This window comes from Phaenicophaeus curvirostris, chromosome 6 (genome assembly GCF_032191515.1).
Source record: "Phaenicophaeus curvirostris isolate KB17595 chromosome 6, BPBGC_Pcur_1.0, whole genome shotgun sequence".
In the NCBI taxonomy this organism is placed as follows: Eukaryota; Metazoa; Chordata; class Aves; order Cuculiformes; family Cuculidae; genus Phaenicophaeus; species Phaenicophaeus curvirostris.
Window position 1 is genome coordinate 38,445,081 of NC_091397.1, and position 15,331 is coordinate 38,460,411.

Here is a 15,331-nt window from a genome sequence, read left to right on the forward strand (position 1 = left end):
TTCAACCTGACCTTGAACACCTCCAGAAATGGGGTGTCCACAGCTTCCCTGGGCAACCTGTGCCAGTGTTTCCCCACTCTCATGGTGAAGAAATTCCTCCTTATGTCTAGTCTAAATCTGTCCCTCTCCAGTTTATAGGTCAGTTAGAAATACAGAATGTGCTTAAGGAATTTTAGTTAGAATGACTGGTAATGTGGTGAAATCCTGGCAAAATTTACTAATGGTCTGTGCCTGTGTTGGAGACTACCAGTTCAGTAGTCCTGGATTAGTGGATTACCACTTTGTATGTAATATTTGTTTTTTAATCATCATAAACGCAAAGTGTTGAGAGACACATGGCTGCTGTTTCTTATGAATTAGCATATACGGTGCTTTCAGATATAGAAAACTCTTCTTTCGTAGGTTGGATATACTTAAATGCCAAGGTTGTCGTTCAGTAAGGTGACCTGCCAAGCATTCTAACATTTTTGAGAGCTGATGAAATCATTACTATGACTAAAGTTGAGAAATAAGATATATCCAGGCAAATTCCTGAGTTAACAACTGTAAGAATTCCCATAATTTGGCTTGCATCAGTTTTGCATAGTTTTTGCAGTATGTCTCATGTTGCATTTAAATTCTTTCGGAGCTGTCTTGGCTATCACTCCAGGATAAATGACTTCATAGGCAGCTTGAAAAATGGCTGCTGCCTTAGGAATAATATAATAATGACTTTCAAATTAAATTCAGGCATTTTAATAGAGTCTTCTTAAGATATAGAATCAAATACTTCTCTGACTCATGAACACAACTTGGGAAGAATCTTAGAACAACCTCAACTGGTGTGCTGCTAGAATGATTTATTTACGCTTAAGATGAATGTTACTAATTAATAACTCTCTAACGAAGTTTTCCACAATTGTTGGAGTCCTGTTGATTCCATAAGCCAGTTGTTCTCGAACTTACTTGCCAACAGTGCCTTTTTTTCACCTTTCTGTATTGTCCAACCAGTCCTTTCTTCGGCATACTCTCATCCCTACAATATTATTGTGCTCTTACAGGAGTCACTTTTTTTTCTGCTTGCATCTCTGGGTTTTCTCCCTATAAAGCACACTTTTCCTACCCAGCATCCCTTTCCAGGTTACCTCCAGGTTGGACAAACTGTGCCCCAAGTAGTAGATTTATTTTAATCTAACCTTCTCACAACAATTATGCAGTTTCCTGTCTTGGACATCTTATGGGAAGGATTTAAAATGACTTTTTTTGTTTTCTGGTTTAAACTTAAGAAGGGATTTATCAGCAAGTACCACTCTGTACAGATTTCTGTAGGCATCTGTGACTTATTTCCTGTTTTGGAAAAAGAAATATTGTGTCATAAAATCTGTGCGTTCATTCTCAACATATCCCAAAGGTCCTTTTTGTCTCCCAGTTGCATTGTTTCTTTGCTTATGTTTGTGTGTTCTTTTTAAAGCCTGAGAACTATCTGAAAGTAAATCTATTTGTTTACATCTATACAGGTTTTTCTTGCAGGACAAAATGTATGTCACAGGATAACTCTAGCAAAAGTATTATGTAAATATACATACTTAATGTAATGTTAATTTTTAACTTACCAGAATAGGGATTTAACAAAGAGTACTTATCAGACTGTTTCTACAAAGCCACATAGCTGTTTGGTTGCTGTAATCTGGACCATGTAGAACTTGATGAGCACTAGTGATGTCTTAATTTCAGAAGGTTTGATAATATTTCATAATATTTGCCCAGTTTTTAGAGATTGTGCTGTAGGTTATCCTTGCAAATCATAAGTTTGTCTGTTCACTGTTTCTCAATGATTAGTCAATCAGTCAATCTGTCTAAAGAGTTCATCGGCTAGATGAGGTTTGGCTTGGCTGTCTAGATGTGTTTGCCATTAGCTAAATCAGTGCTTTGGTCAAAACCTTTGAGGTCTCAGAAAAAAAATTTAATGAAGCCTAATATTAAAAAATATGTAGAAAGGTAGACTTTCAATTTATTCATCATCTGCTTAAGTACAGCCTAAAATTTGGTAAAATTTGTTGGAGATTTTCAGTTAAAAAGCATCAAGTGCTTTTATTTTACAGGGAAAGTGCATGTAGTAAAACTTGTAGGTAAGATATCCTAATTTTTTATTGTTGTTGTTCAAAGTGGTGTGACAGAATGTGCTGTACCATTATCTACTTGATTCTTTCTCATATTTAATACATCTTGCCTGTATTGGGAGTAGTTCATCCTTGTTTGAGGAGACGCATGAAGCAAAACCACTATACCCTTCAGAAATTCCAGCACGGTGTTTGCAGCACAAGCTGTTCAGTTTCTCACATTTTTTTTTCCAAGTGAAATTGCATTATTGAATCATAGAATGATATCAGTTGGGAAAGAACTTTTTAAGATCATTTTGTGCAACCATCAGTCCATCCCTACTAAGTCTACTACTAGACCACATCCCCAAGTATGGCATCTACTTGTGTTTTAAGCAACGCCAGGGGTGGTGACTCAACAACTCCCCTGGGCAGCCTGTTCCAATGCTTGACAGCCCTTTCAGTAAAGAATTTCCTCCCAATATCTAACCTAAACCTTCCCTGGTACATCTTGAGGCCATTTCCCCTTGTCCTGTCAGTAGCTACCAGGGAGAAGAGACCAACCCCTACCTTGCTATAACCTCCTTTTAGGTAGTTGTAGAGAGAATTAAAGGCCTTCTATCAGTCAGCTTTTCTCCATACTGAAGAAACCCAACTCCTTCAGGCACTCGTAAAGCTTGTGCTGTAAGCCTTTCACCAGCTTTGTTGCCCTTCTCTGGACATGCTCCGGCATTTTGACATCCTTCTTGTAGTGAGGGGTCCAAAACTGAACACAGTATTTGAGGTGCTTTAGTGTCTTTAGAACCTGGACTTTCATGTATGTATGTTTTTGCAGTGGAAACTGACTTCTGCAAACTTCTGTGCTGTGGGGCTAGACAGGATTTTGACTGAACCTCAGTAGGAGCAACTTACCTTAATCAGTACTTCATCTTTCACTTCATTAACTTCCCCTGATTTATGAATTCTGCTATTGGTGGAGGCAAGAGGAATCTAAAACCTCAAGAAAATGCTTGTGGACAGTTATGCAGTATAAATATGTTAAGAAGTGAAATGATATGAGTAAACCCATCAAATCTGACAACAATTAGGCCTTAATCTCATGCTTCTCCCTATAATGCATCTTAGCAACAATATTGAAATCCTGCTTTTAGATACTACCCCTATTTACATCTAGTTAACCTTGTCAGTTGACCAACTAACTCTTAGAGGGTGGAGTCTTGCCTTCACACTTCACTAGTAACCATATTCCCCCCTGCATATTGTGTCACAGGATCAGAGCTCTTTCTATAGCTTGACAATTAATCTGCAGTTTGACATCTTGCATGCTGGATGGGCCTCTGGTTTTATTCTATAGAGTTTTAGAATAACAGGCTAGTTATTTACCCTGCAGGTGACACAATTTTGGAGATTTATTCTTGTTTCACAAATTGTAGAACCTAAAAATCTTTCTAAAAATTAGGTACTCTAGATTAAATCTTATGCTGAAGTGAGACCAAACGCGTAATCACAGTCACACTCAGATATGCCATGACACTTTGGGATCCTAAATGATAATATGTGTATACAATATAAGTGATGTGAACTAGTGCAATCCTAATTGCTAATCTGCTAGTATCATCTACATTTAGTTTTCAGACTCCTGCAGTTTATATGATTTGGTGAAAAGAAAGTGCCAATCTCTACCTGTTATGTAGAAGAGTAAAATTGGATTGTATGCATGTGAAATGTGAAGCCAAGGCTTTCCCAATGAAACAGTTAAATTAAGGAATTAAGCATTTTTGGTATCTATTTCAGATGATAAGTCAATGTAAAGAATTTGCGTGATTTGATCATACCTCTTTCTGTGAATCTTGACTCACATTTGTTTTGGCAGCTATGGGAATGCTTGCTGGTCATAGGACTACGGATTACTTTGCAGAATACTATACATTAAGCCATTAGTGAATATTACAACTGTAGCTGTAGAACCATTCTTTAGTGTGGGCTATAGACTAGAATATGTTCATTTTCAAACATCTTTTAGCTTCTTTAACACGTGAGGAGTGAAGAATTTTTCTTGTTCCTTCAGTTCTCCTCTTGCACCACTAAAAATCACTGACAAATGCAGTCTTATTTGTGGCTATTAATTCTTAGTTGTATAAAATCGCCTCAACAGATTTCCCTTAACATTTTTTTTTTTTCCATGTAGAGGTAGCTTTAGTGTATTCTTTCACTGATCATAAAGGCTGGTTTGGATTTGACTGGACTTACTAGGTCAACATTCTTTGATTTGGAGAAGACAGTTTTATGGTCTACTGAGAAACCAGTTTTACATGGAAATTAAATACAAGAACAAGGGTTGGAAAATATTAAGGCTGTGGTACAAAGTAAAACATACCTGTGTGAGCCAAGGACAGAATACTAGCCATGTTTAATTTCCTGACTTCCCTTAGCTTGTATTTTCAGTCTCTTTATTTAAATATTCATTTTGCCTGCCTTTTTATGACTTATTTGGAGGTATATATTAGCCAGCTTCTGAGCTACTGTATGCTGACACCAGTTAATCACGTGTTTTCTTTGTCTTTTAGTGAAACTCAAGATTCTTGTGTTTATGTTGTCTTATTTTTCATGATTTGTAGTATAATTAGGAGTATGTGGCTTGACTGTTTTTGATGCTTTGTACATATTAAGTTTCATTGCCCAGTATGTGGGAATGTAGACAGCGTTTACCAGCTCATTAACCTCTTTAAATTGGCTGCAGAATGGATTGTTTCCTGTCACCATCACAGGTCAGTGGATGGATTACACTCGAATGGATTCATTCTAGAATGTTTGAAAAATGTGAAGCTACCACAGCATTGATTGACTGGCATGGTTTTTCTAATTTACATGTGGATTTTTTAGGAAATCCAGATAAGACAGTAGGTTAATAAATAAAAGAAATTCTAATAAAAGAAATTCATGAACCTTGGTTGCCTGACAGTTGACTCCTTCAGGGTCGACATCATCATTTTTTAAAACTGGGACCAGTGGTGTTACACTTACTTAATCATGGAAATTTGGATAGGTATGTAATTTTGTTGTTCAGCTGAGCATTTACAATTGAATAGAATGCATCATGAGAGGAACTTAAAAACTGAAGACTCTGGAGTTGTATTAACTACAACTGGATACTTGAGTTTTCTTTTTGTTCTGACTGACTAATTGCCATGTAAAGAGCTACCTTGGTGTTACCTTCTGTTAGCAGAGTGGTAGATAGAGTTGGGTGGCTCCAGACTGTAGCCTTGAAACTTCTGAAGTCAATAAAGTCTAGTGCCAAAGTAAGCCCCAACCAATCAGGAGTGTTGAGAGAGCAGACACTAATACTGCAGCAATTGATTATTACTCCTCTGTACATGTAGGCAGAACGTATATAAAACTAGCTTACAGGTGGCTGAACACTGGAGGGGTATTCCAAGTTCTGAAGTAAGCAGACCACAAAGCCTTTTATATTATTTGCTAATTCTGTTCAGGCTCTGCGAGATTGTAATGAAAAGACGTGAGCAGACTTCGTGACTGACATAGAGAATCATTCATTATAGACACTTTGGATTAGTCACATGGTCTCATCATAGAGTGTAATGTAAGATTACAGAAAGCATCTAGAAGAGACAGTTCTGCATTGCAAACTGCATAAACGAGTTGGATGTCATATATTAGATTTTATACATTAACCTAATAACCTTGTCACAAGTGATAAGACTTTGGCTACCCAGATTCTTACCTGAAAAAATGTCTGTGTTTTGTTCATGTCACTGAAAACCATAGTACAGGTTACAATGACAAACTGAATTTTAAAGGTGCTTTTTGAGGAGCCTCATGAAAAGAAACTTACTTGCTTTTACTAAGTGTTATTTGCAGAAGTAAACACTTCATTTTATGGAAGTGTATGCTGAATATGACTGTGAATATAGCTTTTCCTCCTCCAAACTTTTCCATAGATAGCTGCTTGTTTTAGCTGACCTAATTACTAAGCTGCTCTTCTCATAAATGTTGTCACACTATTGCGTTAGAAATCTATGTCCGAGCTCATCAGGGCTCTGACACAACTGTACTAAGGCTGTGGGTATCATAACAAAGTTATTTGGTCTGATATATGGATACTGAATATCTGTAGCTTTGTGTTGTAGTCACTGTGTTCTGTGCTATTGGCATATTGTCAGGATCTAGACAGTGATTCCAAATTGTTTACCTCTGATCGGCTACCTTTTCCCCACCCTGGTCTTGATGACATATCATCAGCCTAATTTTGTGTACCACATATTGTATTTGTATTTACATCTCAGTTCTGCTCTTAATTCTAAATGTCACATCCAGGCTCTTCTAGTTTTTAGTTATTAATACAGTACTGAATTTAACTGTCATGTCACATGCTGTCCGTATGTTGTTATTGTTATTGAAGTTATATTTCTCAGTTTTGGGCCAAGTTTGGTGTTTTTCAGGCTTGCTGTGGCAGTTTTTGTACAAGCTGAAGAACAGGGTGTTCATGACAGTCATTAACCCCCAAACTATATTTTATATATCAGTATAATTGAAAATTCTTACTTCTTGTTTTGTTACTTTGTTTTTAATATGCTGTGTTTTATTACAGTTCGCTCAATTTCATTTATTTCCTTTGATTTAATCCAGGGTTGGGAAGAAACTGTTGATGCTGCCATTTCTTACTTGTTGAAAACTTGTTTGTCAAAGAGCTCTAAGGAACAGGCCCTGACTCTCAGCACTGAGTTGAGCATGCCCAAAGATACTAGCAGACTGAAGAAGAACATCACCCTTTTCTGTGACAGATTGGCCAAAGGTGGTCGCCTTTCCTTAAGTACGGGCTCAGCCACTGAGCAAGCTGCTGTCATTCCAGGTAAGACATGAAGTGTGTGTTGATAATTCAAAATATATGTTTGCATATTAAAGTGGAGGATTATGTGCATTTGATTGTATCAGCAGTTTGCTTTTAATGGTTGTGTAAATCAAACGTTGGCTTTGTCACTGACCAATAGAATGAATTGGGTAATTAGATAAATTTAAATCTATTTTTTATCCCAGTTCAATCACTTATTGCTGTTCTTAACTGCAAATGCACAGTAATGCAGCAAATGAACCCTAGGTGGTCATCTTTGTGTTATAAAAGCCTTATCACTTACTTCTTTGCACTTTTCAATTGAATGTATACATGTATGCATTTCTAATGCAATGGAAAAGGGAGAAGTGAAAAGTCTTACTTTATTCATAGAGAAACGATTGTGGTTACATTACTGGCATTATGGCACATGCATGTGACTAATTCTAAAGTAGTGAATAAAAACCCCTGAAACTTTAGAAAGTACTTATTAGCTGGGTGTTATCTCACAGCATGAAATCAAAGATAAAACTAATTTAAGTATGTGTTGAATAATATTTCTCATTTGGAAGAGGAACATAGAGATGATTTCAATGTTTCAATGATTTAAAATAATGTCACAGAATTGCGATTTTTTAAAAGAAATTTCATTCACATCCTTTTCTATATTCCTGATTTTCAGTAACAGTAGGGTCAAGGCCACACCTTTTCTTTAGAGACTGAAGGCTAGCATCTTTGTACTGTTGGAAGACATTTTCTTCCTGCTTTTTTTTCTCTAGTGAGCTAGGCAGTCGCTTAATAAACATCAGATACTTATGCTGGCTTGGAAACATTTTTTTTTCCCAGCTTCCTGCTTTAGGTTTGGGTTGGATCTTCATTCAGATTCATAGTTTCCTAGACCACATATTATCACTGTAGTCAATGATCTCCTTCACCTACAGAATTCTTCACATCTGTAGGCAAAATTATGCATTGTATGTATACTTCATGCTTAAAATTCTTGTTTATTAATTGTCTTCATAGCTGTTGTTTTGATCAAGTTTGAAGTTATGTTAGGGCAGTATCTTGGTTTTTGGTATTTTGTTTTCTTAGATTAAAAAGAATAATTTTATTTCTGCCTAATATAATGTGAATGGCCTGTGCAATGTTACAGCAAGTCAGAAGGCCTTGTTATTACTATGCATAGCCCTCCTTTGCATGTGCTACTTTAAATGGTTCAGTGAAACAGCTGCAGACTGTGCAATGATAGAAACTATATACATAATTTTTCATTAGTGTTATACTATGCCCATATCTGGAAGTGGGTGAGCCAGAATAAGTGTGAAATTAGTTTTAAATTTTTTGTTAGTATTTCCTTGCAAGACTAAAATATGAGTTAAGGATATTTCGTTTGTTGAACTTTGAAAAGATTATATAGACATTGTTTTCATTCTAAGAATTTTGGAAAGGTGTAGAAAGCTGCAGTTAATCGCTTTCACCTAGGCTCATAAGTGAATTGATTTAATGAAGAAATTCAGTTCTACCTGTTCAAATGACCAGTATTTTATTGAGTTCATGGAACTATTCAATTTGGGAATGATTAATTCTCTCAGGGAAAAACCAAAATTTTAAAAAATTTTAAGCAAATTACCAGAAATCTTGCTCTTGATGAGGGATCTTGGGAAAGTGGTCTGGTCATGCTCTCTGTGCTGCATATAGAAAGATTAAAATTTAAAAAAATGTTAACCTCACTACTTTGTTATATGAGGCAAAAATAACACCAAGAAGGTGTGAATGATGTGCACTAGGGTAGTTTTTACCGTTGTAGTACAGGTAGACAATTATACTACCTCTCAAAAATAATATGATGAAGTAATATATTCCAAGCAAAACATAAGATATTTGACTGTTGGTCGTGTATTGGTGGTATGTGGGACCAGGATTACCATTTCATGTGAACAGTGAAAAATGAAATACCTGTAAGGAGCTGGTTGAGACCTAGTATAGTAATGTCCCACCCAACATAAACTCTTTTAGCTGTACTTGAATTGCTGTTTGACCATGATTAGAGCAAAAAAGAATTAATACCTGTAATCCAAATATAGATTCCAAAATAAATCATTTTACTTCCAAATTTGCTGAATCAAGCATATGTAGTCCTTTTGAATATCAAATTACCTAATTAAGAATCACAATTATGACCTAACTAGGCTAACACTTCAAGTGTCATAAGAAGGTATTATTTAAGGAAATTATAAAACCTAATACAACTTTCTTATTTTCATGGAAAGTTCAACCTGAAGCCTTTATAAAGGGGTCTGTACATTTATGCATTTACTTATTAACTGTTGAGAGAATATGGGTTTTGGAAAAGTATGGAAGAGCTTAAAAGTAACAAATTCCATCTTCATTTACAGGACAGGCTTATTACAGCTAAATACTTCTGGCAAATGCTTAGAATATCATAGTATTTAAGTAGTTACTCTCTAGGAGGATGGGCTCTATACTTTGAAACTGTGTGGGTCTTTGGACAGACTGGAGAAAACTGGGAGCATTCTTGTGAGAATGAAGACATTACTGAGACTTTTAAAACATGTCTGTCTTTTCACCTGTTTGGGTGTTCCTTGGCTATCCCTGCACTGGCAAGTATAATGGCATGTTAGTAGCAGGTCTTCAGAGGGAAGTAATTGAGGCTGGCAATGTGACTTGAGGTTATCCATGTGTTTCAGAGGAGCTTTGAACTAGCTCTTTTATTATCTGATGTACTGATCCTCCATTAGCAGTCAGGGTGCTTCAGGTGTATTCCTAGGATTCATCATTCATTTAGATCCACCTAAAAGGAACAAGTTTGCATGCACAAGACAATTCCTCAATGTGAGCACAGTGCAGTTGGTGGGGATAATCAAGAAATTTGCCTCATTCTTGTTTCCAACTAAAAATACCTTTCAGTCTACACTAGGAAGAAATTGAGAATGATGCCTTATAAAGGGAAAACATTGTACAAAATAACTATATGCTGTTGAGTAAAAAGCTCTTTGATAATGCCTATAGGATAGAGAAACTCATTCTCCCAGTCTAGAGGGAACAGGTAGAGTAAAAGAGGTGGAGCTATACACGAAGAGGGAGATGGTGTGAATTAAGTTTGTATCCAAGGATTTCTGCTTAGATATTGGATGTTAACATAAGGGAAGGTTCTTCAGGGTGTTTAGGCTCCAGGCCAAGCCAAAGATGGTCCTGTAATTATTCAGTAATACAACTGTCAATAGCTTGAGGGTCTTATTATTTTTCTAAAGCCTATTCTTTTTCTGAAGCCTATTCTTTTTCCTAGTGGTAAGGTCCTTTTCCTGTAGCAATTAACTTTTAAAAATTTCTTTAAAAGTGCCTAGGACCCTCCTGGCATTGCAGCACTGTAACAGTAAGCTGGATTGCTAGAAACTATATTTAATATGCTCAAGATGAACCCTGAAAGTTAGAGAAATTGCCTTGAAGCCACATTGAAAAGCTGATGATTATCTTTTAAGTGTACAACTACTTGAAAGACGCTTTCAGAAAACATTTATTTGTATTTGTAGTTAATCCAAGAGCATATGTGAGAGGGATGCCATGGTATCTGCTGGGTCTGGTTTTGTTCATTCTTTTCTTTAATGGCTCCAGTGGTGGAATATGGAGCATGAATGTTAAAATTGTGTTTTTGCAACAAGCTAGCAGTAGTTTCAAGCACATTGAAAGAGCAATAACTCTGACCTTGATAAATTAGAGGGGAGATCTGAAGTCAGTAAGATGATTTTCAGTGGAGGTAAATGCTAAGGGCTGCAGCAAATAAGAATCAGATAAACTAAAAGGTGTGAAATAATTTCTTAAGCACTCTTGCCATAGGAGAGAATACTAGGGGTTATAGCAGACCAGCAGCTGAATAAAAGTCAGCAATATGATCTTGTTAAAGGCAAACTCCAACTTTGGGTTGTAGTTATGTGACTTCAAAGAGGAGATATATTTCTTTCTATTCTTCATGAGAAAGATTTGGCTGAAATTACATGGTAACACAACTTAGGAAAATCTTGGGCAAATTGGATAGAGTTCTGAGAAGAGCACAGAAATATAAATAATTACAACAATTTTGCTTTTTGTTTCTTCTGAGGAAAAAAAAGAGAAGTTTGAAGAGGAACATGATAGTTTTCCAGTATGTAGCATGTTCTTAAAAGGATAATTAAAAGCTAATCAGAATCATTGGCTAAATATGGTTATAACAGTAAGCCACATTAGGCTGTATCATGCACTGTGTTGCCTTTGGCAATGTGTAAACGGTTGGATGAGAGGAATAGTGTGAGGGGCTTAGTGAGAGGAGCCAAACCAAAGTGTGGGTCAGTGCCAGGGAAGTGTTGGGGAAAGGTGCTGTAGACCACCCAAGTGTTCATGTATTGAACTTAATGGCTGTGAGAATTTATAGCATAAATCCTGATTACCTGCAGTGAATTAATTCTGTAGCTTTTAAAGATCTCTTATAATACCTGTGTGTTCTGCAGGATTGTTTTGAAAACCTTAAGCAGTGTCTTAAGCTGTGGCTGTTTGAAGACTTGTTCAGATGCCAGTCTGATTGATTTGAGCTCTGTTTGCAGTATTGCCTAATCTATATTTTGGGTTTCTCAGCTACTTTTTCGCTCAAATGTGTTCCTGCTTTTCTTATAGTAGTTCCTGGTGTGCAAATGAGCCATGTATCAGTTCAAAACTTTATTCAAGCAGGCAGTTTTATTCTTGTATTAGGAGTTATTTTTTGTTTAACTGGACTTCAGTATTTTTTTTCCTCTTTTTGTGTGCTTAGCATGTCTCTATATTGTGCTTTATCATGATTTACTTGCATAGTTCTGAATATAGGTGTAGCAGTAGAGAAACTATTGTTTAACCTGAGATCAGTTACTGAGTACTGTTCCATTGAAATCTATGGAATGCCAAAGACTTGTCTCCTCAGGTCATCTGAATCTTCGGAACTGAAACTATAAGGAAAAGTAGGAATATTTTGCACCTAGAAAATAGGATTTGCAAATAATTTTCTATCAGTGTCCATTTGTATAAGGGTAAAGCTAGAAGTCAACCAACTGCCCATCTGGTTTACTTCTTTGTGTTGCAGTGGAGTTAATGTGTCCAGTGTCAAAGTTTATCTAAACTCTTAAATACCTCGTACAAGTTGAACAATATATCTTGATAATTTCTGTGATATCTTAGTGTCCTTATAGAAAGGTTTTTCTAATATTTGATGTTTGTTGTCCTGCAAATTAAGCTAGTTTACTGTGACTCTTTAAGATGGAGGTGGCAATTAATGGTGTTCTTTATAATGTTTAAAGCTTTGGAAGATTTTTAGTGCATGCCTTCAGTAACCTTAACTTAATTATCTCAGTATTTTTTCATGATGATTCTCAATTCTTACACTTCGTTTTCCAAAATGAAATGCTTTTCATTTTGTCTAAGTAGGGTCCCTGCAATTCTCTGCCCTTTCTCAATCTCCAGATCCTTTCCTATACTTTTGCTGCCTAACCAGATGTTTCCCATTCTTTATTAATACATATGATGTTGCTTTCCTAAGCACGGTAGTATATACTTTACTTGACACCTTGTAGTTACAGCTTTTTTTACTTTATCAAGTTGATTATAATTCTGCTTTGTCTAATCATGGTTCTGTCATTCAGATTATGAATTGGTAAATGTTAATTCTAAACACAGTGTTCTTTATCACATTAAATATATATATGTACCCAGAATGTATTCAAGGTCATGCTTTGGAAGACAGAAGTTTTTCTAGGGTTTTTTTATTCTTTTGTAAGCTTAGAAAAAAAACTCCTGTCAAAATCCTGTAGTAATATCCGTGAGTGAATATCACCCATTTTGAAGCTGTGTTCTCAACTGGAAAACTGGGATGCAACAGAATGTGTCATATTCCTTAAGGAGCTCTCTGTTTACATGCTGCTGAACTTGAGGAGAATGTCAGGACTAATTGGAAAAACATGTGGGTTTAAGTTCCAGGAAGAGCAATACTTATTTTTATATATATGTACACATATATATTAAAAAGACATAAACATTGCTGTAGAGTTCTTAGTACACAGCGAGTATACTGTAAACATTAGTAATAGTTTGTTCAGTTGAAAAAAATAGGATTTTTGTTGTTGCAAATTGATCTCTTACACTGCTAATTATCAACTCTGCATTGGTCATTAGGGGAAAGGAACAAACTGTATAATTGTGGACTCCAGCACAAAGCATCTTGCAAATGCCTGCCATTTGTACTAACACAGATTCCAGTCTCCTGTCTGTCATGGTAATGTTATCTCAGTAGCCACTACACTAATTTTTATCCTAGGCATGTTAGAATCATGTATTTTAAAATTATTCAAAGGTAATTTAGCAGCCTGAAGAGGGCACAGAAGTCAGCACTGAGGACCAGACAATGCTTTTCAACTACCAGCAGATATTCTCAGAATCACTGGAGGCTGAAGGATCATGGTTTGAAAAATTTTCCTGCGACTTAAGTGTTGTGAATCTGAGATCATGGTGCATTGACAGCCTCCCCATACTGGTGCAGAGAAGTGTATAAAAATTGCAGATATGTTTTTTTTTTCTTATAGATGTGACACAATTCCAGTGTTTATCTTCACAGAAGACTACAATCCATTATGAATGTGATTCTCCCTTAAGATAGTTTCCATACATTTTCTGTAGCAGTAAAATACTTAACCACGTTTTCCACTTCAGTAGCCCTTAAAATAATGCTTTTATATATTTTTTTCTCGTTTTAGTTTGAATATATTTGGTATCCATAAAGCTTTTTTTACAATGCTTATTAAATCTATGTAAGGAAAACTGAAAGTAAAGTTTTATTTACAAAACTTGCTGCAAGTATTTGCAAGGATTTTGTGCACCTGAAGATTGCGTGGCATTGATTGATGGAACTGGTAGAACACTGAAGTCAGTGGTAACGGTCATTGACCAAATGAGATTCAACATTTAATCCATCTTTCTCATGGTGTTCCTCCCTTGTTTCTACTATTTCATGAGACAGTACCATTTACAGAAGTGTCTAGAGGACTTTGGTAAGTATCTGTGATCCCGGGAATCTAAACCTTATTAAAAGGTTATTAATGATATTTCTTATTGAAAACCAGCTTGTTGAGGACTTTTTTTTTTCTTTAATGTACCCAGAGGCTTTTAAAGCACATTTATAAAACACTGCATGCCAATTCTTTCTTATGGATTTGTTGGCTCAGACCCTTAAGTATGAAATTGACATTAACTCACTTTAACTTCCTTGAAATCATATAGGTTGATCAATAAGTACCTTGAAAGACTGATTCCCCCAGGAAAAGTGTTGTTTACAAAAAATGAAAAAGGATTTTTTTTTTTCGTGTATGAGAAAATTTAAACAGAAAGATAAGATTTGTCTTACATTTGCTGGCTAAATTTATTTATATTATATATATGTATACATGTATTGTCACTAAATTATCATGTCCATTACCCTTCATTTTCTTAAGTGCTCAAAACTTATAGACATATTTATCTGATTTGAAACTTACTGTATGTTTGCATTGTAACAAGTGTAGGTTTTTAATCTTTTGCGTGTAGAAGCTGGGGTTCCCATACCCAGATAAAAATTTTCTGTGGGAACTTCTGTACTGTTTGCATTGAAACCAAAACAGATCTATCATTACTGTATCAGTTTTTTCGCAAACTTCCCGTACTTTTCTTACAGCCTTAAGGCAAAAAGACATGGTAAAATGTGTATTTCTTATCTTCTCTTTGTAGGTCTTCCTTCTAGTAAGACTACTGCTATGGTTCTGCTTTGGTTTTTATTTTTTTTTCTATTTTTCTCAATTATTTTTTACATTTTTCCTCTCTACTTTATGCTTCAGTGATTTCCTTCTCTATACTCTGTCTTCTGATGTCCATACAACAATATGCACAGTTCCTGTTCCTGCACGGTGATAGCTGGAGCAAGTAACTCTATCACTAGAGCAATAAAAGGGTAGGAAGACCCTTTTCCTGGTCAGCTGTCAAACTGGGTGTCCTAAAGCAGTAACTACAGAGAAACTACTGTACTAGTGTGGATCTGTTAGGCAATAAGGTTTTAGCAACGGTGTAATGGAAACTAAATCCGTAAACAGCATGATCGTTGTGTACTTTTGTATCCAATTTATGCAGCTCTGCATGCCTGAGCTGTTGTGCCAGTTTAAATATAACTTTCTTCTCTTCATATAATTGCAGATGATAATCACCTAAGGATGATAATAAGAACAAAGAAGTTGTCATAACTGTTACAGCCCCTAGCATTCTCATGCACTTCTGTTGCATCGTTTCATGCCAGCTAATAAGACGACATGATATGGTGTATAAAAGAACATGATACAGTGTTACAACTTTAATGTGATTTCTAGTT

At 35.8% G+C, this 15,331-nt stretch overlaps 1 protein-coding gene across 1 annotated transcript in view; it reads left to right on the top strand.

The window, feature by feature from the left end:
- Positions 1–15,331, top strand: part of BBS9 (Bardet-Biedl syndrome 9) — a 308,094-nt gene that overhangs the window by 156,985 nt on the left and 135,778 nt on the right. Inside the window, exon 21 of the mRNA XM_069859823.1 lies at positions 6,726–6,948. Within this exon, the coding sequence (XP_069715924.1) occupies positions 6,726–6,948 (223 nt within the window). The remainder of the gene's footprint in view (positions 1–6,725; positions 6,949–15,331) is intronic.